The 26,754-nt window shown below is 47.0% G+C and overlaps 1 protein-coding gene across 1 annotated transcript; it reads left to right on the top strand.

The window, feature by feature from the left end:
* Window positions 1-911: 911 nt before the first annotated feature.
* Window positions 912-25,627, top strand: LOC143835136 (flavin-containing monooxygenase 5-like). Its single transcript, XM_077332320.1, has 8 exons — window positions 912-3,729; window positions 4,580-4,768; window positions 4,972-5,134; window positions 11,029-11,171; window positions 15,113-15,315; window positions 19,159-19,511; window positions 22,658-22,730; window positions 24,177-25,627. The coding sequence occupies exons 1-8, from the start codon at window positions 3,595-3,597 to the stop codon at window positions 24,544-24,546; spliced, it is 1,629 nt and encodes a 542-aa protein (XP_077188435.1). The 5' UTR covers window positions 912-3,594; the 3' UTR covers window positions 24,547-25,627.
* The last annotated feature ends 1,127 nt before the right edge of the window (window positions 25,628-26,754 follow it).

The following is a 26,754-nucleotide window of genomic DNA, read 5'->3' as shown; positions in this document are numbered from 1 at the left end:
ATGACTTGGAGCCAAGGTCTAAGATTGGAACTAGTCAATTATCTACTAATGAGAAGAACACAGTTCAATGCCCTCGGCATAGGATTGCCATGTCCTCTGTTCTAGTGTGTGGGTGGGTCCCTTGCTGCCAAAATACACATCATCCCTCCCCCCATTACCTCCCAAAGGGAAAAACAGGAAGTTAATGCAATGGGTTGACATCACCCAGAAAGGACGCTGGTATGTTGGGGGGCAACACTCAGGATTTTGGGCAAAACTCTATGGCATCAGACTAAAGGTTCTGGTAATTACCTTCAAGGCCATTCACGGTCAGGGTCCAGTGTACCTGAGGGACCACCTCCCTGCCTATGCCCCTAAAAGAGCTCTGTGCTCCACCGCCACCAACCGGCTAATGGTCCCTGGCCCTAAAGAAGTCCGCCTGGTCTCGACCAGGGCCAGAGCATTCTCTGTCCTGGCCCCCACCTGGTGGAACGAGCTCCCGGAGGAGATCAGGGCCCTGACAGAGCTTAAACAGTTCCGCAGGGCCTGCAAAAAGGAGCTCCTCCGCCAGGCATTTGGTTGAGACCAGGCACAACCAACAGCGAATGAAGGGCCCCCGCTCCCCCCTCCCCCCATCTCCCCCCTTCCTCCCAGAACTCCACCAGAGCGCTCTGGACCTGTTGTGGTATTGCACCGTTCCATCGTTATATTATTTTATTATACTGTTATACTGTTACATTATTCTGTTATATGGTTACAACCACTGTTATTAATTACTGTATGTTTTAACGAAGACTGTTTCATGTATCGTTGATTAGTTTTAATGTAAACCGCCCTGAGCCTTCGGGGAGGGCGGTATATAAATCTAAATAAATAAATAAATAAATAAATAAATAAATAAATAAATAAATAAATAAATAAATAAATAATTCTACCATAGAGTTTTTGCTCAGAAGCAAGAGTGTCGTCCCTGATGCCAATCACATGCTGGCGTGACTTCTGGGTGATATCAGCATGCTTCCGGAAAGTGTCCTCACCCCCCACCAGCGGCTGTGGAGGAATGGCAACCCTACGCTGGGATCCTTACTCTTTTTCTGAGCTTGCACAGCCACTTAACTCCCTCCCCTTGTTATCTGTATAATTTATGTGATGCAAATCAGTCAACTTAAGAGGGTGTAGCTACATTTATAGTTGATGTACATGGGTAAGGCCTCAGCCAGGCCTCCAATCTTAAAGCAGCACAGCAGCAGGAAGGATCAGCACCCCATCACCCCCGCTGCTCAGACATCGCCCAATTATATTCCCTGGCAATGACAAACTAGGCCACTAGATGGCAACAAGAACTGAACATGTCTATTATAGATTCAAGTGGCTAGCCATGTTGGTCTGAAGCAGCACAACCAAACAAAATCGGAGTCCAGTGGCACCTTTTAAGACCAACAAAGATTTAATCAGGGCGTGAGCTTTCGAGTGCAAGCACTCTTCCTCAGACTACACTCGAAAGCTCACGCTACACTCGAAAGCTCACCTTTAAGACCAACAAAGATTTATTCGTCTTTGTTGGTCTTAAAGGTGCCACTGGACTATGTATGTTATACGTCATGACTGTAGTTCAGGTTTATGTACCTCAGGTTGGCAGCCAGGAAGGGCTAGAATCAACTTCCCAGAGGGCAGACATCACCTTTACACAGAGCATATCCACACCCTCGGGATGAACATCAGGTAAAAAGAACCCCGCTGGATCAGACCAGAAGTCTATCTAGTCCAGCATCCTATCCCGCGCCATGGCCAAGCGGTACCTCTGGCGAATTCCACCTGCCATGTCATCTTGAAGTTTGGTCAACATTTTGGCTCGAGTGGAGGTGGCTGATATGGAAATGAATTCACTGACAAACTGGCACGGACCTCCACAAACCGCTTGGAAGTTTATGGAACGTTCCAGCCTGTTGACCTGCGGAGAACTTCATGAGCAGATCGAAATTTGTCACGAGCTCCAGTGCCATTTGTCACGCCTATCCCAATTAGAGAATACGAAAAGGTCACATCTCTGTTTGTTCAGAGGCCACAGCTCTCAGGTCAGGCCACACCGCACCCTGCACAGGCTCCACCTCCCAAATCGCCAGGAATTCCCAAACTCAGAGTCAGCAACCCTACTTTTCGCCTTAGAAGCAAGCTGGAAAGTTGGGCAGCGAGAATGGAATGCTTTTCGCTCCTCCCAACATCAGGGCAGAATAATATTCTTCCGGGGCTCCTCCAGCTTTGTCAGTTTTTACTTTCAAGACATTTGCAAGTGGGTGGAGTGGAGAAGCATTAGATTAGGATCAGAAGAAGCACATCGCTGAGTTCGAGAGAGAAAGTCTTATCCAAATTCCACTCAAAACCCCCCTATCCGGATGGCTGTTCGTCAAGGCTGCAGGACTTGCTCCCCCATTATCTGTGTGCATTTAGTGTGCATTTAGTATACTTAAAATAGGAATTGAGCCTCCATGTTCAGAGGCAGTACGCCATCTATGCTGGGATTAACACTGGAAGGCTGCCATCTCGGGAGCATTGCTGGTCACTATCAGGAATGTTGAGTACTGCCAACACGATTGGAGGATGGTCAGAATGGGAGGTAAGGTTGCCATTGTCCAGGTAGGCTGATTGAGACTACCTGAGTCCAGGTAGGTTGAGACTAAAGAGGTCAGTTCCCCTGGAGAAAATAGCTACTTCAGTGGGTCTCTATGCCGTTATACTCTGCCAACCCCCCCCCCCCCAAATTTCCAAGTATTTCCCATCCTTGAGTTCCCAGCCTGAATGTTCTTTATGCCTCCAAAGTGAGGAAGAGTCTGTCTTGAACGATCTGGGGGTTTGGGGAAACCATAAAGTTACTATACTTGAGGTGGGGCCAGGATTACAAGTGCTTTTCAGACTCCACAGATCTGTTCCACTGGAAGAACTGGCAGCTTTAGAGGGCGGACTCGTTGGTGACCACAGATTCTGGTTTATGAAGCCATGGCACACCATGGAGATGACAAGAAATGAAACTCCTAGAGTGACGTGTCGTCCTTGCTCAGCTCCCTCTCCTAGATCCGTTCTTACGTCCCCAGACGTTGCTCTGAAATCTTCATGACGGGGCTCGAAATCCTAGGAAACAAAGTTGCTAGGAATGATTGATTTGTGGCTGATCTTCCACTCAGGCTGTGTTTCACAGGTGTCTAGATGGAGAAAGGATGCTACTCAGGGTAGGTCAAGGCAATCGCAATTATCATTATAATTATTCATTAGTATTATTCATTATTATTATTATCATATCTTGTGTCATGGATGTGGTTTGCCAATGAATATGACAGTGCAAATACATTGTGGTATTGCAAAGAGATTCACGTGGCATCCAACCAGTCTCGTTCTTCTGGGAAGGCTTTGACAGGGAAATTGTATGTGTGTGTGATTGTGTGTGTGTGTGTGTGTGTGAGTGAGTGACAGAGAGTTCCTTCTTCTGTACCTAACTCGGAGGCGGCTATATAGCTCAGCCTCTTCCCTGTGCTCTTCACTCCAGTTCAGAACTGCAGCTTCTTGCCAGAGGGCTGCTTCCTTTTTGTAGACCACTGGATAGCTTTCTGCCCTGGAGTCACCATGGCCAAGAAGAGGATTGCAATCATTGGAGCCGGGGCGAGCGGCTTAACCTCCATCAAATGCTGCTTAGACGAGGATTTGGAGCCTGTGTGCTTTGAGATGAGCAGTGACATCGGGGGACTCTGGAGATACGAGGTGAGTCTGGATTCCTGGGGGGCCTTGGCAGGAGGCAACCCCCTGGGAGCTCTCCTTGAAATGGAAGGTGGAAACTCTTTTTTTTAAAGAAGAAGAACTGGTTCTTATATGCCACTTTTCTCTACCAAAAGTGGCTTACAATTGCTTTCCCTTTCCTCTCCCCAAAACAGACACCCTGTGAGGGAGGTGAGGCTGAGAGAGCCCTGAGATTACTGAAGAAGAAGAAGAGTTGGTTCTTATATGCCGCTTTTCTCTTCCTGAAGGAGTCTCCAAGCGGTGTCATTGGACCCAGATTGGTGTAGTGGTTAGGAGTGTGAACTTCTAATCTGGAGAGCCAGGTTCGATTCTGCACTCCCCACATGCAGCCAGTTGGGTGACCTTGGGCTTGCCACGGTGCTGATAAAGCTGTTCCTGCCTAACAGTAATATCAGGGCTCTCTGGAGAGGTGGCATATAATTTTTTCTAAATAAATAAAACAGTGTGCGTCTTCCTGAATCCTGTAGTGAAGTCTTCTGCGTATATTGTTGCCTTCCTTCCTTCCTTCCTTCCTTCCTTCCTTCCTTCCTTCCTTCCTTCCTTCCTTCCTTCCTTCCTTCCTTCCTTCCTTCCTTCCTTCCTACCTTCCTCCCTCCCTCCCTCCCTCCCTCTTGATTGATTGATTGCCTTGCTCCCACATCTTACTTCTGCAACCACTTCTCTGAAGGGGCAAGATGACCCCAGAGGTCCCTTCCAACTCTATGATTCTCTGATTCTATCACAGTGAACCTGAACTAAGGCTTCACTATCTTCCCCATGAGGTAGTCCTCCAATCTTTTCCTCTGTTTTGAAGTTGCCATTCTGCTTCCTACAGGAGAAGCCTGAGGAAGACAGAGCCAGCATTTACAGATCTGTGATCATCAACACCTCCAAAGAGATGATGTGCTTCAGTGACTTCCCCATCCCAGAGGACTACCCCAATTACATGCCCAATGGCAAAATCATGGAGTACTTCCGGAAGTACGCTGAGCACTTTAACCTTCTGAAATACATCCGCTTCAGGGTAAGAGGCTCGTCCAGAAAGCAGGAGCCAAACTTACTGGATCATAGAGATCAAGCCAAGCCATGAGATCAGAACATGTGTGGGGTTTTTTTCCTGGCCCTCTGATAGTTCAGGTGGGCCGACGACTGCTCAGGTTGAATGTTGAGAGAAGGCGGCAAAGAAAAAGACCCAAACTCTTCAAGTGTCTGTTTTCTTACTTCTAGACTAAAGTTTGTAACGTCAGCAAGACTTCAGACTTCGCTGAAACAGGCCGGTGGAATGTTGTCACAGAGGCCAACGAGAAACAGGAGCTGTCTGTTTTTGATGGGATCATGGTTTGCACTGGCCACCATACTAATGCCTACCTGCCCCTGCATTCTTTCCCAGGTATCCTTGCTGCTTCTGGGGTTCTATGTCTATGACTGTATTTGGGTGCCCCTGGGGCCTCTTAGAAACTTAAGCCTGGTGGTGTGGACCAGACAGGAGGGTTGTGGTCATATAGATGCTCAGTCCCCTAAATCAGGGGTAGTCAACCTGTGGTCCTCCAGATGTCCATGGACTACAATTCCCATGAATTGAAATTGCATTTGTTGGCAGGGGCTCATGGGAATTGTAGTCCATGGACATCTGGAGGACCACAGGTTGACTACCCCTGCCCTAAATGATTTTATGGGAACGAACAGGCTTAGCCGTTGCTCAGTTTGGGGTTCTGGGGTCTGGACAGGGAAATTCCTGGAGATGTTGGGAGATGAAATTAGGGAAGCCTGGGGGAGGGAGGGGAGGGGAGGAACCTCAGCGGGATATAATGCTGTAGCAGCCATTTTCGGCAGGTCTTATCTCTGTCCTCTGGAACTCAATGATAGCTCTGGGAGATATTCAGCTACCACCTGCAGCCTGGCTCCCCTGGCTCGACTTGCTGCTTTGTTTGCAACGAACAAATGCACACATCAAACCGATCAATACAACCAACAGATGCGACTAACAAAATGGCAAATGCATAAGTGAAAAACCTATAGATATGACAACTAGGGATATCTAAATGTAAATGGCCAACAGGGATGCCAGCCTCCAGGCGGCACCTGGAGCTCTCCTCCTCCTCCTATTGTTATTGTTATTGTTATTGTTATTGTTATTGTTATTGTTATTGTTATTAGATTTATTTCCCGCCTCTCCCGACAGGCTCGAGGCGGGTCACAACAACCAACCCCATTAAAATTCCCATTAAAACATCAAACTACTAACATGACGGCTAAAAATCCCATCCCTCCCCCATTATCAAAGAGGTAAAGAGGAAAGGATGGTGGAGTAGCGTACACTCCAACTCCTGGGGTGGGTGGGGGGAGCGATGTCCCTGATTCACTGACCCCAGCCTCAACCATACACCTGGTGGAAGAGCTCTGTTTCCCTGCGGAAAGTTGGCAAATCCCACAGGGCCCGCAGTTCACCCAGGAGCTCATTCCACCAGGTAGGGACCAAAAGGGCCCTGGCCCTGGTCGAGGCTACGCACTCCTCCTTCGGGCCGGGGACAACCATGCCAAGACCCATTCCCTTGGACAAACTGGCTGCTTTGGAGGGTGGATTCCATTGATAGCGTTATACCCCGCTGAGGTCTCTCCCCTCCTGAAACTCTGCCCTTCCCAGGCTCCACCCCCAAAAACTCTCCCAGTATTTACCAACCCGCAGCAGGCTGCTCTAATGACACATGCTGCTAATGATGAAGCCTTACATGTAACTTCTTGCCTGTTAAACTACTTTGTGTTGCTTATTGCTGCCTGGTGCACATTCCTCTTTTAATACCGATTCAAGGCCCACACAGTAGCGTATCATGAAATCTCTTGGCCTCAGAGTGACTGCTGAGTGGTGCCATTCTTAGGCTGAAGACGCTGAAAGACAGCCAGGTGACTCATGGATAAAAATCCAGTTTCTAGGGCCCTGCAATAACACTGCATAGAAACCGAGAGCCAATGTGGAGTAGTGATTAAGAGCAGCAGCGGACTCTAATCTGGAAAACCGGGTTTGATCCCCACCATTCCTCTACAGCAGGAGTAGTCAACCTGTGGTCCTCCAGATGTCCATGGACTACAATTCCCATGAGCCCCTGCCAGCAAATGCTGTAGAGCAGTGGTTCTCAACCTTCCTAATGCTGTGATCCTTTAATACAGTTCCTTATGTTGTGGTGACCCCCCAAACATAAAATTAAGCAAGTATCTTTTCACAGAAATTAAACCGAAACTGACCAATGGCGTGAAGATCCCTTGTTCATGATTGTATATAAATTGGTTTTTTTCCTGGGGTTTCTCAGTTCAGTTCTGCCTCTTGTCCCACCATGCCAATCTCACTCTTTTCTGCTGCTCGAGACAGACGAACGCTGTATCTCAATCTACTCTGCAAGGCTGTTGTGTGGATGGCGCCCCCCCCCCCCCGGCCAAGCTGCTTGCCCTGCCGTGACCCCTGTGAAAGGGTCATTCGATCCTCAAATGAGTCCCGACCCCCAGGTTGAGAATCACTGCTCTACAGGCAGCCTGCTGGTGACCTTGGGTCACTCGCAAGTTCTCTTAGTACTGTTCTCACAGAGCAGTTCTCTTAGAGCTCTCTCAGCCACACAGGGTGTTTATTGAGGGGAGAGGAATGGAAAGGCGTTATTTTTATTCATTTGTTTGACTTCTATACTGCCCTTTCCAGCAAGCTGGCTCAGGGCGGTCTATAAAATAAAGATTTAATGCGGCATGTTAAAACAAGTAAAATTTGAGCTGAAATTTAATTTTTAAAAGTCATTAGAATCATAGAATCATAGAATCATAGAATCATAGAGTTGGAAGGGGCCATACAGGCCATCTAGTCCAACCCCCTGCTCAACGCAGGATCAGCCCTAAGCATCCTAAAGCATCCAAGAAAAGTGTGTATCCAACCTTTGCTTGAAGACTGCCAGTGAGGGGGAACTCACCACCTCCTTAGGCAGCCTATTCCACTGCTGAACTACTCTGACTGTGAAATTTCCCCCCCCTGATATCTAGCCTATATCGTTGTAGTAGTTTAAACCCATTACTGCATGTCCTTTCCTCTGCAGCCAATGGGAACAGCATCCTGCCCTCCTCCAAGTGACAACCTTTCAAATACTTAAAGTGGGCTATCATGTCCCCTCTCTGCCTCCTTTTCTTCAGCCTGAACATTCCCAAGTCCCTCAACCTATCTTCATAGGGCTTGGTCCCTTGGCCCCAGATCATCTTCATCGCCCTCCTCTGTACCCTTTCAATTTTATCTACGTCCTTCTTGAAGTGAGGCCTCCAGAACTGCACACAGTACTCCAGGTGTGGTCTGACCAGTGCCGTATACAATGGGACTATGACATCTTGTGATTGAAATGGGCAGTGGCATTCCATCCCTCAGAGCAGGCAAGAGGCCGCAATACCTGGGGCCTTCTTTCACTCCATGTTAACTAGTGGGTGAATGGCTGGGGCCATGCCATAGGTAGATGTTATTTAGTTTGTAAGCTGCTTTAGGACTCTTTCGGGTATTGAAAAGCAGGGTCTAAACCCCCCCAGCTCTGCTCTCTTCTTCCCGCTCCACCAGCCCTTCAGATGTCACCTTGGGATGAGCTATAATTCCAGGGGATCTCTGGGTCCCATCCTAGAGACTGCTAACCCTCATTCCCAGGGAGAGCAGGAAAGGTTCCTTATACATTACCGAGACTATGGGCCATTTCGCACGGCTTCAAAGTAGCAGAATGGTTGCTATTTGGAAACGCTACTAATTTGCCATAACCCACGACGTCGTAGACAATCTGCAACAATCCTGAAACCAATCAGCAAAAAGCGCTTCGTTGTGGCGCTTTCAGGGGAATCCAGAAAAGTGGATTCACCCTCCGGATAGCGATACACTCCTGCAACCAATCTGCAACAGTAGCGCTAAAGACCTGTGCGTTACCATTGTTGCTGGTTCTTCAAAGTCCCTCCCCCTGGCTCTCTCCTCCAAACTTCCGGCGAAGCGATCGCCATTTTTTTTTCTCCGAGCGAGCGGGGATAAACGCACCGGCGAGCCTCTGTTTAGAGGCTTCCCTGGCTTCAGTCCTTCACCTTTAGTCACTAAGCACAAACCACTGAAAAGCCCGTTTGCTGAAATAAAGTCCCTTTATTTTTTACAAATAAATTCAGCCGAAAATCGTGCCCGTGAGAGGGGGGGGGGATTTTTTTTTTATCACTCGAGGCAGCGTGCAAACGATCATACAATCAAACGACAGCTCACATTAGGCAGCTGGATGGGTCTCTCCGTAGCAACGAATCTACCTAGATTCGTTGCTATGGGTCGTTTTTTTTTTTTTAAACCTTTCTTAAAGGGAAAGGGGCTGTTTGGGAGCATGCTAACGGCTGCCCATTGGCTGCTTGACGGCCAGGGGCGGGACGAGCTTGGCAATAGCGCTTCCTTTCTAGCGATTTCTGCCGAGACCGGAAGCCTGTGGGAAATGCTAAAAAACGCAACTGATTCCACTACAAAGGCAGGTATGCATAACGACGAATTCCACTATTTTAAATGGCGATTTTTCATTCCGCAAACAATTTGCAACAAAGATCCCTGTGCGAAAAGGCCCTATGAATTCAAAGGGTTGTTGCCCTTTGAGATAAAGGCTGTCCTATCCATATGAAATACTGCAGAAACCTAGGTCTAGTCTGCATCCTATAGATAATGCACTTTCAATGTGCTTTCGCGGTTGGATTTTCCTGTGTGGAACAGGAAAATCTACTTCTAAAGTGCATTGAAAGTGCATTATCTATTGTGTGCAGACTAGGCCCTAGAAAGATTCTTGTGGTGCCTGAATTTGCATGAAAGTCAGGTTGTGCCATCTTATGCAATAGTCATTGCTTTAGGCAGATAAGATCACATTTTTCATTTATTCATTTATTCATTCAATTTCTATACTGCCACACTTGGCATCAGCCGTCTCGTGGTAGTTTACAAACTATAAAACAGTAAGAATTCAGAATAAAAATCCCTTATTGCAGTTAATGGCGGCATAAATCACATCACTTACTCCCTTCCGGACCCATAACCCTGCTAATTCTCAGTCTTTGACTCTTGCTTGGATGACCCTGGGTGATGTTAACCCAGGGAGCCCCGATCATACAAATGGCAGGGTGGGATCCTCAGATTGGTAACTCCGGTCACTGCCTGGCCTCAACCAAACGCCTGGCAGAAGAGCTCCATCTTATAGGCCCTGTGGAACACAAAGAGCTCCCTCAGGGCCCTTAGCTCTTCTGGGAGCTCATTCCACCAGGTAGGGCTAGGGCCAAAAAGGCCCTGGTCAAGGCTAGGTGAATTTCCTGGAGCAGTTCCCTACCTGCAGATTCCAGATTCCTACCTGCAGAGTGAAGAGCCCTGCAGGGGGCATGAGCAGGTAAATGGTCCCTCAGATAGGTAGGACCCAGGACGCCTATAGCCTTAAGGTTCAAAACCAAGACCTTGAACTTGATTTGGGAGCTATCTGGCTGCCACTGCACTGGCTGGATATAGGCCCTCCAAGATGACCTAGTGAAGACCCTTGCAGCTGCATTTTGTACCCGTTGCAATTTCCGGGTCAGGGACAAGGGTAGGCCTCCGTAGAGCGAGTTACAGAAGTCTAATCTGGAAGTGACTGTTGCATGGATCACTGTGGCCAAGTGTTCTGAGGACAGGTAGGGCACTAGTAGCCATGCTTGGCATAGGTGGAAAAATGCCGTCTGGGCTACTTTCGTGATCTGAGCCTCTATTGACAGGGAGGCCTCAAAGATCAGCCCCAGATTCCTGGTGTTAGCTGCACCCCATCCAAGTAGGGGAGTCGTGCTTCTTGGTCCTGCCTCCTTCTACTCAGCCACAGAACCTCCACCTTGAAGGGGTTGAGTTTCAGATGACTCTGCCTGAGCCACCCAGCCACTGCTTCCAAACAACTAGCAAATGTTTCCGGGGGGAGGGGTCCGTCCGTCTGTCCATCAGGAGGTAGAGATGGGTGTCATCCATATTATTTAACTCTGATCGAGGAAACTCTCCCTGGGCTATCCAGAAACCCCAGGGTTTCACAATACTCTGGTACAGAACGTGAAAGTTCATTCAAAGCTTTAATGAGACATAAAGATTTCAAAACACAGAGGTAAGGCTGCCGAATTAGCTGGCTCTCCTCCAAAGAACTGCTCCAACTGTCCTGCACATCGTTCTAAAACTGTCTTGCATATCCACTCTGGCGGGCCATTCCAGAGAGATTGGTGCAGCATGTGTCTGAATCGTTGTCAGCTTCTCTGAACTTTTCTTTGCAGGCATAGAAAAATTCAAGGGGCGCTACTTCCACAGCCGATATTATAAAGACTCCAGTGAGTTCGTGGGGAAAAGGGTCATCGTGGTTGGCACAGGGAATTCAGGAGTGGATATCGCTGTGGAGATCAGCCAAGTGGCCAGCCAGGTAGGCACAAGTTAAATTCTTGGTAAATAACTATTTTGGCTGTTGCGGCTCTGCTTCAAGGCATTCTTGCAACAAGGGGGTAGCTGGATCTCCTGTTCTCAAGTGTCAGTTCTATCTGCCTTTCCACATTTAGGGTTTCTTCTCACCTCAGTGGGGAATGACTAGGGCCCATTCTGCACACATTGTACAATGCACTTTCAATGCACTTTAGAAGTAGATTTTCCTGTTCCGCACAGGAAGATCCAGCTGCAAAATCACATTGGAAGTGCATTATCCAACGTGTGCAGAATGGGCCTAGGACAAAAGGCAGATGTCTTTGCACCAGTGCATTAAATGTATTTTCAAGGGGTGGGAGATTTTATTTATTTATTAAATTAACCGCCCCTCTCTGACCACGGTCTTGGAGCAGTTCGCATCAAATAAAGCCACACAACATATAGATTTAAAAGTTTTTTTAAAAAAGCAATAGAACTAATTTCATTATTTCAGCTATAAATGCTTCGATTCTTCATCTAAATCTAATTGCTGCCTTGAGTTTATGTCCAAGAGTTCAGGCTCCGATGGTGGTGGGGGGGGGGGGGGCAGAAGAGGACAGGAGCAAGGCCTGATTCTGAAGAAGAAGAAGAAGAGTTGGTTCTTATATGCTGCTTTTTGAGGGAGTCTCAAAGTGGTTTACAGTCGCCTTCCCTTTCCTCTCCCCACAACAGACACCCTGTGAGGTGGGTGAGGCTGAGAGAACCCTGATATCACTGCTCGGTCAGAACAGCTTTATCAATGCTGTGGCGAGCCCAAGGTCACCCAGCTGGTTGCATGTGGGGGAGCATAGAATCAAACGCAGCATGCCAGATTAGAAGACCACACTCCTAACCACTACACCAAACTGGTTCTCCTGTGTTGTTACATGCTTGCATTGGCCTCTACCATACGTCTGTGGAAGAGTGCCATGTTGCAGGCCCTTCGGAACTTAAACAGGGCCGATAAAGCCCAGATTTCTGCAGGCAGCTCATTCCACCGAGCTGGAGCCAGGACTAAGAAAGCCCTGGCTCTGGTGGAAGCCAAGCATAATTCTTTGGGGCCAGAAGCCACCAGTAGAATTGAATTTGCTGACAGCAGCACTCTTCAGGGAACATATTTGGAAAAGTGATCCCTGATATGTATGTCTTGAACTGCATAAGGCCTTGAAGGTTACAGCCTCCACCTTGAACCTGATCCAGGGCCCATTCTGCACATATTGGATAATACACTTTCAATGTGCTTTGGCAGCTGGATTTTCCCATTCAGAACAGGATAATCTACTTTTAAAGTGCATTATCCAATGTGTGCAGAATGGGCCCAGGATTTAAGTAAGGAGAGGAGGCTTTGTACAACACACTCTTGTTGGTCACAGGTAATTAACTTGTTATCTTAGAGATGGACACTGCCAGTTTGGGCAGAGGTGGTATCATGAAGCTTCATCATCGGAACCTGTTGAGTTACTTCAGTTTTCCGGCTGTCCAGTACAGCTTCTTAGCACTTCATGACTGGATACTACAAGGCCACAGAGTTCTTTTACTGTGGAAAAAGGTGTTTTAGGATCCTCCTTAAGATGAAGGGTTCTGTTAAAACTTCTGTTGAAATGGTACACACAAACAAGAGTTGGTCCAGCCAATTACGACTCCCACTCCTGATCTCTCTGGGGAGCCGGTTTTATTGAAACATAAAATTTACCATTGCACATGCTCATAGTTGCACAAGGCTGCTGCTTTGTGCAGCTGTAGGATGATACATTGTCAACGATACATTGTCAGCTGCAAGTCCCTATTGTCTAATGCAGGGGTAGTCAAACTGCGGCCCTCCAGATGTCCATGGACTACAATTCCCAGGAGCCCCTGCCAGCATTTGCTGGCAGGGGCTCCTGGGAATTGTAGTCCATGGACATCTGGAGGGCCACAGTTTGACTACCCCTGGTCTAATATTTGAAGGTTAGGCATCAGAAGGTGATCCCGCAGTGTTCTCATGCACTGTGCTAGACACAGGCCGGGGGCGGGGGGTACCCAAGTCACTGAAATCTCAGTCAGCACAAACACAAATGAGCCCTAGGTTTATGCATAGAGCAGTTAAGGGACCTCCATGAAACCCTGAGCCTGAAGAACTGTTGATATGAAATAATTGATGCTATTGAGACACGACTCATTTAAAAATAAAACTACTGTGGAAGAAGGAAACATAGAAAACGGGCTATGGAGAAAAAATGGTGTTTATCCGGAACCTCTTTTGGTTTGATTTATGTTTTCATGCCTTTAACCATGACATCACAGATATGAAGATAATGCCTATGAAATATGAATTATTGAAGTTATTCATTTTTTCCCAATAAATTGGAACAATTACAAACAAAAACAGATGACCTTTTTGATAGCCATTTTGAACTTCAGGGAGTAGTTACAGATCTCCTGGGCCTGCAAAACGGAGCTCTTCCGCCAGGTTTATGGTTGAGGCCGGGGCCGATAATATAGATCTATGCCCCCCCCCCGGGGATTCGGGATTGGGACCCAAAGTAAACTTCATCAGGACCTCCTCTCCACCCACCGGTAGTGGGAGGGGGGGGGAGTTGAGTTGCCGTTCTTCGTCATGCCAGTAGTATTGGAAATGTTATTATTGTTTTAATGGGGTTTTAATGGGGGATGCTGTAACCCGTCACAAGCCGCAAGGGAGTGGCGGGAAATAAATCCAATAATAATAATAATAATAATTACAACTGATCCCCAGGCATGATCTATCAAGGAAAATATCTGGGCCAGCCTTGCTCAACATTTTTATCATTGAGAAACCCCTGAAATATTCTTGAGGCTTTGAGAAACCCAGGAGTGGCATGTTCATGTAGAATGTGGTGGGAAGCAGAGTTGTGCCCACCGGGGGCCCCTCCCCTCCTCCCCTCCTCTAGGTGCATTATTGGCCATTTGGGACCATATATGGTCATAGCACCCCATAAATTTTTAACAAATTTTTAAAATATGTTACAAGTTAATTAACTCCCACCCACTTGGGAAACTCTTCCTGGGGCTGTCAAGAAATCCCAGGGTTGCATGAAACCCTGGTTGGGAAAGCCTTCTCTAGGCAAACTAGCAGTGGTTGAGCAAAGGACATCAGGCCCACTTTGCCACACAGCCCTCTTTCAAAATTACCTTCAGTTAATGCAGTTAATACATGTACAAATTTGTCTCTCGGACCCATGATGCACGGGCTGGAATGCCCGCGGTGGTGGCGGCAGGGCATCGAGGAAAATCCCCGATTATGCATGCCCCCGCTGCCAGCATGGGCATGGCCCGGCTCAGGGCCACAGAAGGCCTGCGTTATACGAACGAGGGAACTTCCGCAGAACCCGAGATACCGTGAGCACTGGCAGGGGCTGGTGCGGGCTGGTGCTGTCGATAATTGACAGTGCCAAGTCTCTCTGCCCACCTGGCCCCGACCTACGGTGTCCCTGTAGGGAAACCACATGCCCCTGCAAGCTTCGCGGAGTCGCGGAGCCGGCAGGGGCATCCCCCTGCCCCCGCCATAGCATGTTGTTGGGGCCTGGCCCCTCCCCACTCCCCCCTCTCGGCCGCTGCCACTTACACTTCTCGGCAGTGTCCTGGGCTTCATGGCACAACGTATGTGCACGTGCTACGCCGAAGCATCCCCGTACGCCGGGGGAGCCCCACCACCGTGCATACACGGGCAACGGCGGGGCATCCTGCCCCACTACAATGGCACGGCGGCCGCCCGGCATAGCAGCCGCCATGCATAATGGGTCTTTACTGAGTCATCAAGGCCTGTATTGTCTACTCAGAATGGCAGAGGTCTTTCACATGACCTGCTACCTAATCTTGTTAACTGGAGATGCCAGGGACCGAATCTGGATAATTTGACATGCCATGTCCTTGGCTTAATTTGAAATCTTTCCTCATTCTTCCCTACAGGTTTTTCTTAGCACCAGACGTGGGGCATGGATCATCTATCGTGTCTGGGATAATGGAAAGCCACAAGATACTTCTAATATCCGACGTTTTATTATGTTCTTCTACAACTGCGAGTTGATTCGTAGGATTGTAAGTTTTATTGTGGAGCGAAAACTGAACAGCAAATTCGACCACGCCATGTACGGACTCCAGCCTGAACACAGGTGCAGTTCTAGATTAGAATTATTCCTTTTTGGCTACAGACACAGGGAGCCTTTGCAATAATGGCCATTTGGGTTGTTTTCACTACGTTCTTCTATTCTTTCCCGCCCTGAACAGGAGAGATGGCAATAAATGTGATGGGAATTAGAAGAAGAAGAGTTGATTCTTATATGCCACTTTTCTCTACCTGAAGGAGTCTTAAAGCGGCTTACAATCTCCTTCCCTTTCTGCACAACAGACATCCTGCGAAGGAGGTGAGGCTGAGAGAGCCCTGATATTACTGCTTGGTCAAAACAGCTTTTATCAGTGTTCTGGTGAGCCCAAGGTCACCCAGCTGGCTGCATGTGGAGGAGGAACAGGGACTCAAACCCGGCTTGCCAGATTAGGAGTCCGCACTCCTAACCAATACACCAAGCATCAGCCTAGGAACATCATGTGACAAGCTTTGGTCTGATGCCACCTGACGGCTGTATAATCATATTGACAGGCCATGTTTCTGTGCCATTCAGTTTCTCTATCACAGAGAATTAGCGTTTTGTTGTGTTGTTCCAATACAAGAAGAAGAAGAAGAAGAGTTGGTTCTTATATGCTGCTTTTCTCTACCTGAAGGAGGCTCAAAGCGGCTTCCAGTCGCCTTCCCTTTCCTCTCCCCACAACAGACACCCTGTGAGGTGGGTGAGGCTGACAACTCCATTGTCTGTATACAAGAATGCTTTTCATACTATTGCAGGGGACATCCATTATGTTTTAGAATGGTACAGTCATGAGTGTAGAACATGTGAAGCTGCCTTATACTTAATCAGGCCCTAGTTTCATTAAGGTCAGTATCATCTACTCAGACAGGTAGCAAGTCTCCAGGGTTTTTGGCAGATGTCATATTCCCCACTAGAAGATAAGAAGAGTTGAAAAAAGGGAGGAAAAAGGGAGGAAGGATGACCCGGGAAACTACAGACCAGTGAGTCTGACCTCTGTTGTGGGGAAGATAATGGAGCAGATATTAAAGGGAGCGATCTGCAAACATCTGGAGGACAATTTGGTGATCCAAGGAAGTCAGCATGGATTTGTCTCCAACAGGTCCTGCCAGACCAACCTAGTTTCCTTTTTTGACCAAGTAACAGGTTTGCTGGATCGGGGAAATTCGGTTGATGTCATTTACTTGGATTTTAGTAAAGCTTTTGACAAGGTTCCCCATGATGTTCTGATGGATAAGTTGAAGGACTGCAATCTGGATTTTCAGATCGTTAGGTGGATAGGGAATTGGTTAGAGAACCGCACTCAAAGAGTTGTTGTCAATGGTGTTTCATCAGACTGGAGAGAGGTGAGTAGCGGGGTACCTCAGGGTTCGGTACTTTTTAACATATTTATTAATGATCTAGATGAGGGGGTGGAGGGACTACTCATCAAGTTTGCAGATGACACCAAATTGGGAGGACTGGCAAATACTCCGGAAGATAGAGACAGAGTTCAACGAGATCTGAACACAATGGAAAAATGGGCAAATGAGAACAAGATGCAATTTAATAAAGATAAGTGTAAAGTTCTGCATCTGGGTCAGAAAAATGAAAAGCATGCCTACTGGCTAGGGGATACGCTTCTAGGTAGCACTGTGTGTGAACGAGACCTTGGGGTACTTGTGGATTGTAAACTAAACATGAGCAGGCAGTGTGATGCAGCGGTAAAAAAAGGCAAATGCCATTTTGGGCTGTATCAACAGAGGCATCACATCAAAATCACAAGATGTCATAGTCCCATTGTATACGGCACTGGTCAGACCACACCTGGAGTACTGTGTGCAGTTCTGGAGGCCTCACTTCAAGAAGGACGTAGATAAAATTGAAAGGGTACAGAGGAGAGCGACGAAGATGATCTGGGGCCAAGGGACCAAGCCCTATGAAGATAGGTTGAGGGACTTGGGAATGTTCAGCCTGGAGAAAAGGAGGTTGAGAGGGGACATGATAGCCCTCTTTAAGTATTTGAAAGGTTGTCACTTGGAGGAGGGCAGGATGCTGTTTCTGCTGGCTGCAGAGGAAAGGACACGCAGTAATGGGTTTAAACTTCAAGTACAACGATATAGGCTAGATATCAGGAAAAAGTTTTTCACAGTCAGAGTAGTTCAGCAGTGGAATAGGCTGCCTAAGGAGGTGGTGAGTGCCCCCTCACTGGAAATCTTCAAGCAAAGGTTGGATACACACTTTTCTTGGATGCTTTAGGATGCTTAGGGCTAATCCTGCGTTGAGCAGGGGGTTGGACTAGATGGCCTGTATGGCCCCTTCCAACTCTATGATTCTATGATTCTATGATTCTATGATTTTTATACCCTGATTTTCACTACCCAAAGGAGTCTCAAAGTAGCTTCCGATCTCCTTTTCTTCCTCTCCCAGCAACAGACACTCTGTGAGGTAGGTGAAGCTGAGAGGTCTCTGACAGGACTGCTCGGTGAGAACAGCACTATCAGGACTGTGACGAGCCCAAGGTCACCCAGCTGGCTGCCTATGGAGGAGCGGGGAATCAAACCCAGCTCGCCAGATTAGAAGCTGCCACTCTTAACCACTTTTAGCAGGCAGTGCTAGGGATTGGCTTTAAGAAGTTCTGCAGGTTGAGTTCGCGTTCTATCACTAAATCGTGGCCTCCTCCAAGCTTGATAGCCATTTTTTGTCATGGTTTTCCTGTCAGTAGAAAACGTTTTGTGGACATAAGAATTACCTTCCAGGCCAGAATTCTGTTTCTACCCAGACACCTCTTGTAGAGGGCAACTCAAATTATTTGGGCCTGCCAGGTGCCTAGCACTCAGCAGTAGACTACTTTTGAAAATGGAGAATGGCTCACATATCTGCCATGCATCGAACTATTTATTGAATAGATAATCGAGCCATTCACGTCTCGCCATTGTTAAAGCCCTTCTATTGGGGTGGTGCTCAATACACGATAGGTAAGGAAGGGCCCAGTGACACAACATGCCTCCTTTCCAAATTATTGAATAGATGTCTAAATTAATGTCAGTCTTGTGATGGCCAAGGCTTGGTCCCTTAATTCCTTCTGCTTGAGTAATACGGTCAAGTCTTCTATGGCAGTGTAACAAGATACAGGAAACTTGATGTAATATTTAAGAGTGGTGGCTTCTAATCTGGCAAGCCAGATTTGATTCATCACTCCTCCTCCTGCAGCCAGTTTGGTGACCTTGGTCCTGATAGAGCCTTTCTTATAGAGCAGCAATGTCAGAGCTCTCTCAGCCCCACCTACCTCACGGGCTGTCTGTGGTGGAGAGTGCGACCAAGACTGGAGATTGCGGATGTATAAAGCCATGTGTCAGTTTTGTCCTATTTCCCTCATGTATTTATTCTTCTGCTAGGTACATGTTCCCAGCGGAACTTGTTCAGGAGTGCAAAATGAAAGATCTCTGTAGTTGTGTGGCTTAAGCAAGGAGCGAGCGAAGAACAAGCAGAATTTATATCTGCAGAAAGTTTTAATTTTCTTCTCTTTAAAAAAAAAATTCCTGTGTTAACAGACCCATCACTTAGAACATTTTTACCCCACCGCTCCCAGATTTTTGGTGCTCACGAAGTTGGCAGTTATCAGTCCAAATTATAAAGTGAATATAGAGGGTGTGACCAGTGCTGTCTTGTGGTTTCATTGTTTAATAGAGTAAATTATGGGGTTTTCTTATATTTCAATGTTTTATTGTGTGAATCGCCACAAGACCTGTCGGGGAGCAGCGGTATATAAATTTAAAAACAAATGAGCAAACAAATAAAAATACTTAAGGAATCAGTCCCACTGACTCCACCTCCTGCCCCGCTATGGATTGTAATAGCTATCTTTTAAAATCTTCCCTCTCTGTTTCATAGTGTTTTCAGCCAGCATCCGACTGTTAACGATGACCTCCCAAACCGCATAATTTCTGGCCGAGTGGTGGTGAAACCAAACATCACGGAATTCAGCGAAACGTCCGTCCTCTTTGACAACGGCAGCAAGGAGGACAATATTGATGCTGTTGTATTTGCCACGGGGTACAGCTTCTCATTTCCCTTCCTCGATAAATGCACCAGTGTTGTTGATAACCAGGTCTCCCTGTATAAATACGTCTTTCCACCTGTCCTGGAGAAGCCAACCCTGGCTATCATTGGCCTCATCCAGCCTCTGGGGGCCATCATGCCCATTTCAGAAATGCAGGCTCGCTGGGTTACACGTGTGTTCAAAGGTAAGTGGTGAGTTATTTCTCATTAGTTTAAGTCCACTGAGTAAGATCATCCAATCTTTGTAGTGGGATATCATCAATGTGGGATATCAATGTGGGATCTTTGTAGTGGGATATCATCAATGCAGATGATACCACTCTAATGGCAGAAAGTGAAGAGGAACTAAAGAGCCTGTTGATGCGGGTGAAGGAGGAGAGTGCAAAAGTTGGCTTGAAACTCAACATCAAGAAAACAATGATCATGGCATCCGGCCCTCTCAATTCATGGCAAATAGATGGGGAAGAAATGGAGATAGTGACAGATTTTATTTTCCTGGGCTCCAAGATCACTGCAGATGGGGACTGCAGCAAAGAAATTAAAAGACGCTTGCTCCTGGGGAGGAAAGCTATGGCAAATCTAGACAGCATCCTAAAAAGCAGAGACATCCCCCTGCCAACAAAAGTGCGTTTAGTCAAGGCTATGGCATTCCCAGTTGCAATGTATGGCTGCGAAAGTTGGACCATAAGGAAGGCCGAGCGTCAAAGAATTGAGGCTTTTGAACTCTGGTGCTGGAGAAGACTCTTGCGAGTCCCTTGGACTGCAAGGCGAACAAACCGGTCAGTCCTAGAGGAGATCAACCCTGACTGCTCTTTAGAAGGCCAGATCCTGAAGATGAAACTCAAATACTTTGGCCACCTCATGAGAAGGAAGGACTCCCTGGAGAAGAGCCTAATGCTGGGAGCGATCGAGGGCAAAAGAAGAAGGGGACGACAGAGAATGAGGTGGCTGGATGGAGTCACTGAAGCAGTAGGTGCAAACTTAAATGGACTCCGGGGAATGGTAGAGGACAGGAAGGCCTGGAGGATCATTGTCCATGGGGTCGCGATGGGTCGGACACGACTTCGCACATAACAACAACAATCATCAATGTATTGATGTTACCCCTTGGCATCACATTCAATATATCTCTTAGGATCTGCTAGCTCCTGCCCCTTACCTGTTTTATTATTATGATTTATTATTATTACTGGATTTATTACCTGCCACTCCCAGACAAGCTGGCTCATGATGGGTTACGTACAAAAATACAAACAATAATTTAATCCCCAATTAAACCCTCCGTTAGGTAAAGGTAAGGGTATCCCCTGTGCAAGCACAGAGTCATGTCTGACCCTTGGGGTGACGCCCTCTAGCGTTTTCATGGCAGACTCAATACGGGGTGGTTTGCCAGTGCCTTCCCCAGTAATTACCGTTTACCCCCCAGCAAGCTGGGTACTCATTTTACCAACCTCGGAAGGATGGAAGGCTAAGTCAACCTTGAGCCGGCTGCTGGGATCGAACTCCCAGCCTCATGGGCAAAGCTTTCAGACTGCATGTCTGCTGCCTTACCACTCTGCGCCTCAAGAGGCTCTAAACCCTCCATTAAAACCCCCATAAAATCGAGAAAAATACATAAACCATATGGCAGGAATGATAACACATTATCTAACTCTCCTCACTAACAGCTAGGGTGGTTGAAGAGGGGTGTGACAACCAACCACGCCAATGGACCAGTGTGGAAGCATATCTTCCAGGGGAGAGCCCTAACTGTTCTTCTCCTAGCACTAGCCCTGACCTCAACCATAAACCTGGCAGAAGAGCTCCATTTTGCAGGCTCTACAGAAAGCTGAAATCTCTCCCAGGGCCCGCAGTTCCTCCGGGAGTTCATTCCACCAGGTAGGGGCCAGGACTTAAAAGGCCCTGGCCCTGGTCGAGGCCACACATACTTCTCTGGGTCCGGGAATGACCAACAAGTTGGAACCTGCAGAGCGCAAGGCCCTGCGGGGGCATAGGGCAACAAGCGCTCCCTCAGATACGTGGGTCCCAGACCGCAAAGGGCCTTAAAGGTCAAAACCAAAACCTTGAATCTGATCCAGGCCGCAGCTGGCAACCAATGCAGCTGCCTCAGCACAGGCTGGATATGGGCCCTCCAAGGTGTTTAAACTAATCAACCATAGAAGGGTCTTCACCTGGACAAGATAGATGTTCAATTTTGCTCACAGCTGTGCTGTAGGGGCATTATAAGAAACCACCTTTTTCTCTCAGACCTTTTCCCTTGCGCTCGTAGTTTGATAGGTATTGCCCCATTTATGACACTATTAGGCGCACTCTAATTCAAACAATATGGGACAATCGTTCAAAATCCCCTCCTAACGAAAAAAATCAAGAGACTGCTTCAAGGTGAAAATAAGGAAACAACTCTTCTTATAGCCAGATTTTTGCACTGCTGCTGTGAAAACAGGTAGTATTTATGCAGAGAAAAAACACCTGTTTAATCCAACTTGAATATTGTTTTACAGTTAAGGGATTGAATGCGCTTTCAAAATATTGATATGTTTTAAAGTTTTAATATTGTTTTACCGATTATGGATTTCTAACCTTCTGTTCCGTACTACTTTTTTAAAATCATTTATTTTATTTATTATATATTTATATACCGCCTTCCCCGAAGGCTCAGGGCGGTTTACATAAAACGTAGGAAACAATACAGGGAGCTTAGTTTTTCCATCACCTATAGATAACCATAACATTAATAATGTTAACACTGATAATTGTAACAATGGTAATTATAACAGTGCAAACAGGTCCAGGGGCAGAACGCATTTTTGGATTTCTCGGAGGGAGGGAGGGAGGGAGGGAGGGAGGGAGGGAGGGAGGGAGAAGGGGCCCTGCAGATGTTGTTGGTTATGCCTGGTCTCGACAAATGCCTGGCGGAAGAGCTCCCTTTTGCAGGCCCTGCGGAACTGTGTTAGCGCCATCATTTTCCTTACTATAAACTGCCTTTGTTTATAATTGTATCTGAATTTTGGTCTAAATGACCGTAAAATAAAGATGGCTTGATACCTCTTAGGACTTGACCTGGATGGGCCAGGCTATTCTTGTCAGATCTCAGAAGCTAATCAGAGACAGCTCTGGCTAGTCCTTGGAAGGGAGACTACCAAAGAAGTTTAGGGTTGCTGTGCAGAGGCAGGCCATGGCAAGCTACTTCTGACCACCTCTTGCATTGAAAACCCCTTGGTATGGCCATGAGACAGTTGCAACTTGAAAGCACTTTCCATCACCTGGTTCCTCAGAAAGAGGACCTGATCACATGGTAGCACTGTTGTGACGTGTTGACTTCTGCTCCTAGGGCTGTGTAAGCTGCCTTCGGCAAGTGACATGTTGGAGGACATTAGCTCCAAGCAAGTTGCGATGACCAAACGGTAGGACAATTTTGCCTCAGACAAATGGCACGTCAGGTTGGATGGGAATGTAGCAGAGGGTGCCAAGTCATCAGCCAGTACATGCGTTTCCTCCTGCTTTGCTTTTTATTCACCTTCATTGACCTAGGAACCAGGACATGACAAGGATGGTTTCATTTTTTTTAAAGAATTGTGATCAATAAAACTAGCCCAGACGGGAATGCCCTCGTAGTGGATTATATGTCAAATAATATTTATTTGTTCAAAATATTTATATCCCACTGTGACAATGCCCTTTTTGCAGGGGTAGTCAACCTGTGGTCCTCCAGATGTCCATGGACTACAATTCCCATGAGCCCCTGCCAGCGTTTGCTCATGGGAATTGTAGTCCATGGACATCTGGAGGACCACAGGTTGACTACCCCTGCTTTACAGCATCCTCGGCACATGGATTCTACATTCCCCTCTATTGCTGCAGCTTCTTCCAATATCTGTAGCATCCCTATAGGAAAACAGCCACAAGGGACAGAGAATTGGAGCAAGAGAGGATAAAAGGACGGAATTGGTCTGTGCTGTCAGAGAAGTAGCACTTGTGGAGCCGGAAGGAGGAATGGCTTCTGCTTCTTGTTCCACCTCACTGTAATCGCCACAAACTGCATGGATGTTCCTCTACCCAAATCTTGGGATAGTGGGACTCATCCCTCTGTGGATCAGAAAGTGCCACAGCCATTGCAAGGAATGCCCAGTCCTCAGATTTCCTCATCCCCCTCTGCCCCATTATGAACACTTTGGGGGCATCTTGTAGGTGACTTCCCATGTCACTTGCCTCACTGTGTTATGACAGGGGTAAGTACAGGTCCTGGGGCCAGATTTCTACGGCAATTGGAATATAGGCCTGGTGTCAATATACCTTGAAGTGGGGCACTGGTCTAGGCCCAGGTCTTCTGGTCGGCTCCACTGCCACCGCCCCCCATGGTCAGGGAAGGGTGAACAAGCACTGTGAATACTGGAAAATGTTCAAATGAGAGGAGGAAAGGACAGGGGGCTAGGCAGTGGGGGAGGAAAACACAGGGAGGTATACATCAGGGGCCACAATGGAATGCAGGGTAGGGGAGGCGCCCCCTGGCAATTTATGTTCAGGGCCCACTAAAACCCCAAACCCTGAATAATACTGTATATTTCTGCAGGTCTTATGTGACACTGATGATTTTTTAAAATGGAAAAGCAGTAGTCGTTTAGATCAGGGGTAGTCAACCTGTGGTCCTCCAGATGTTCATGGACTACAATTCCCATGAGCCCCTACCAGCAAACGCTGGCAAGGGCTCATGGGAATTGTAGTCCATGAACATCTGGAGGACCACAGGTTGACTACCCCTGGTTTAGATAGTAGTCCGACTGAACCCCCCACCCTTGATCAGAGAAGTGGTGCCTTACATCCCAACGCCCATGTTTCTGTTTTTACACCAGGTATGTGAGAAGTCCACGGCACACAATCCAAGTGGATTATATCCCATACATGGACGAAATAGCTGCTCTGATACCTGCGAATTTCAATACATGGCGCCTTTTCCTCACAGATCCCAGGCTGGCCTGGGAGGTTGTCTTTGGGCCTTGCACGCCATATCAATACCGCCTACAGGGACCAGGAAAATGGGACAATGCCAGAAAAACTATCCTGACCCAACATGAACGGATGCTGAAGCCCTTTATGACAAGGGGAGTGTCTAATTCCCTCTATCGCTCCAAAGAACCAGTTCTCTTTAAGGTCTTCTTAGCAGTTGCTCTAGTGATTACATTGTTTGGATGGTCCAAAGCATTGTTTTCCTTTGCTATATAGTAATATTCTCAGAACAACTCCAATTTTCTGCTTCAGATATTATTATAATGAGTTGGTTTATGGGGAGGGGAAGGAAGAGATTCTCTTTTATGGTGCTATTAGCATTTTTTAAAACACAAACCAACATGATACTTAACTTTCTGGACTTAAAGTCCAAAAAAACTATACATTCTACACAGGCAATAATTGCCAAGTATTCTTAGAGTCTGCCACGGCTTGTTTCCCATCTGCGATGGGAACAGTATCTTGTTTGTTTTGTATTTCTTTCAGTGTCCAGATCTCATACTGTAGTGCTTTCAAAGAAGGAGGGACAGTTTTGCTACGTATGACCACAGGCTCCTTCCTGCTGATGAAGCCATTTCGAAACCACAGTGTCCCTGACCATTAGTATAAAGACAATAAGCGTATACTCCCAGGGGATGTGACAGGGAAGTGTGGCCTGCTGAGATAACTTCTGGGGCTTTCAGGAGCTTCTCCACAGTGCAAAGGTTGAGAAAGGCTGGTATAAGCTATCAAGAGTGAAAGCACTCTTCATCAGATATGTGTAGAAATGGAGGTAGCGGAATGCTGCTGCAAGGGGGCAGGAGACTGCTAGGATCGGCATGACAGGAGAGTTGAAGCTTGGCCACAGAAGTGGGAAATTGGTGAAAATTGCCCTCCTGTCAGTAGAAATTTCCCACTACATCTAACCCACAATTAGTTCTGATGTGTCTTGATCACTACATCGTCTCTACAAAGTTGAGAGAATAGAAACTAGGCTGAGGCGCACAGAAGGAAAGGCTCCTAGGTGAAAATATCCTTTGCTGAGTATTATTTTTTTATGCTACAACGGCGGCCAGAATACTGTTAGCTAAAAATTGGAAAGTGAAGACGATACCTACGACAGAACTTTGGCTAGAAAAGCTATCTGACTTTGCTAAATTGGTGAGACTGACAGTATTAGTCAATAGCTGACCGGAAAATGAATTCCAGAAGCAATGGAAGCTCTTCGTGGACTATCAAACTAACCAATGACTGAATGGAGGTGAGGGAGGGGGGATGAATCTCTCAAGAGAATCAATTAATCAATGACAATCTTGTGTGTGTGTGTGTATATATAATCAATAAATATTAACTAATTAATAATAAAAAAATCCTTTACTGTTTACCACCCACACATCTCTCTTGTCTCCCCACGGACAGCCAGTCAGCCATTTAACATGTTCCAGTATTCTCCTCACTCCTCACGATGCAGCTTACAAATGAGGTTTGCAGGAACAACGATCACACATATGAATGGCCAGATGTCGCCATGGATGCTGTGGTCACCAGAAGAGGAAACTAGGGATGTCCTAGTCCTTCAAATTATCCATCAGAACATCACGGGGAACCTTATCAAAAGCTTTACTAAAATCCAAGTAAATGACATCAACCGAATTTCCACGATCCAGCAAACCTGTCACTTGGTCAAAAAAGGAAACCAGGTTGGTCTGACAGGACCTGTTGGAGACAAATCCATGCTGACTTCCTTGGATCACCAAATTGTCCTCCAGATGTTTGCAGATTGCTCCCTTTAATATCTGCTCCATTATCTTCCCCACAACAGAGGTCAGACTCACTGGTCTGTAGTTTCCCGGGTCATCCTTCCTCCTTTTTTTGAAGATCGGAATAACGTTTGCTCTCTTCCAGTCCTCCGGGACATCTCAAATTAGGGTCTCCTCCCACACTCTCACCTAACATTTCAACTACTACCTATAAAGGCTCTTTAAAAAGCATGCAAGAAGCTTATAAACACACAAACAAACAAACGATTATAAATAAATTTCCCTTTCCATGTAAAAATCTTGAATAGGCGCAGCAATCGCAGTCCTTTCTGCCGCTTTGTTTTAACCTCTTGTTTTATTCATGTCATATAAATGGCTTTCTGTAATTTAACGTTATTTGGCAACTATTGTAAGCCGCCCAGAAAGCTTCCTAAAGAAAAAGGCGACTTTGACATCTAACCACGCATTAACCTCCCCGCCCCCGGCGCGCTTCCTATGCCTCTTTAAACGCCGCCCGTCCAACGAGTTGAGGGAGCTCGGCGTCCCTGCCCCTGAACGAGAGTTTACTCCGGATGCAAAGCGACACTCTGCCAAGGGGGAGAGCCGTGTGAACTGGACGGCGGAGGAGTCTGCAAAGATCTTCCCTCGCCTCAGCTCTTTCCCAACAAGATGTATTAAACACAGT

Source organism: Paroedura picta, chromosome 4 (genome assembly GCF_049243985.1).
Source record: "Paroedura picta isolate Pp20150507F chromosome 4, Ppicta_v3.0, whole genome shotgun sequence".
Lineage (NCBI taxonomy): Eukaryota > Metazoa > Chordata > Lepidosauria > Squamata > Gekkonidae > Paroedura > Paroedura picta.
Note: the sequence above shows the minus strand (reverse complement) of the source record. Positions and strands in the feature narration are given on the sequence as shown.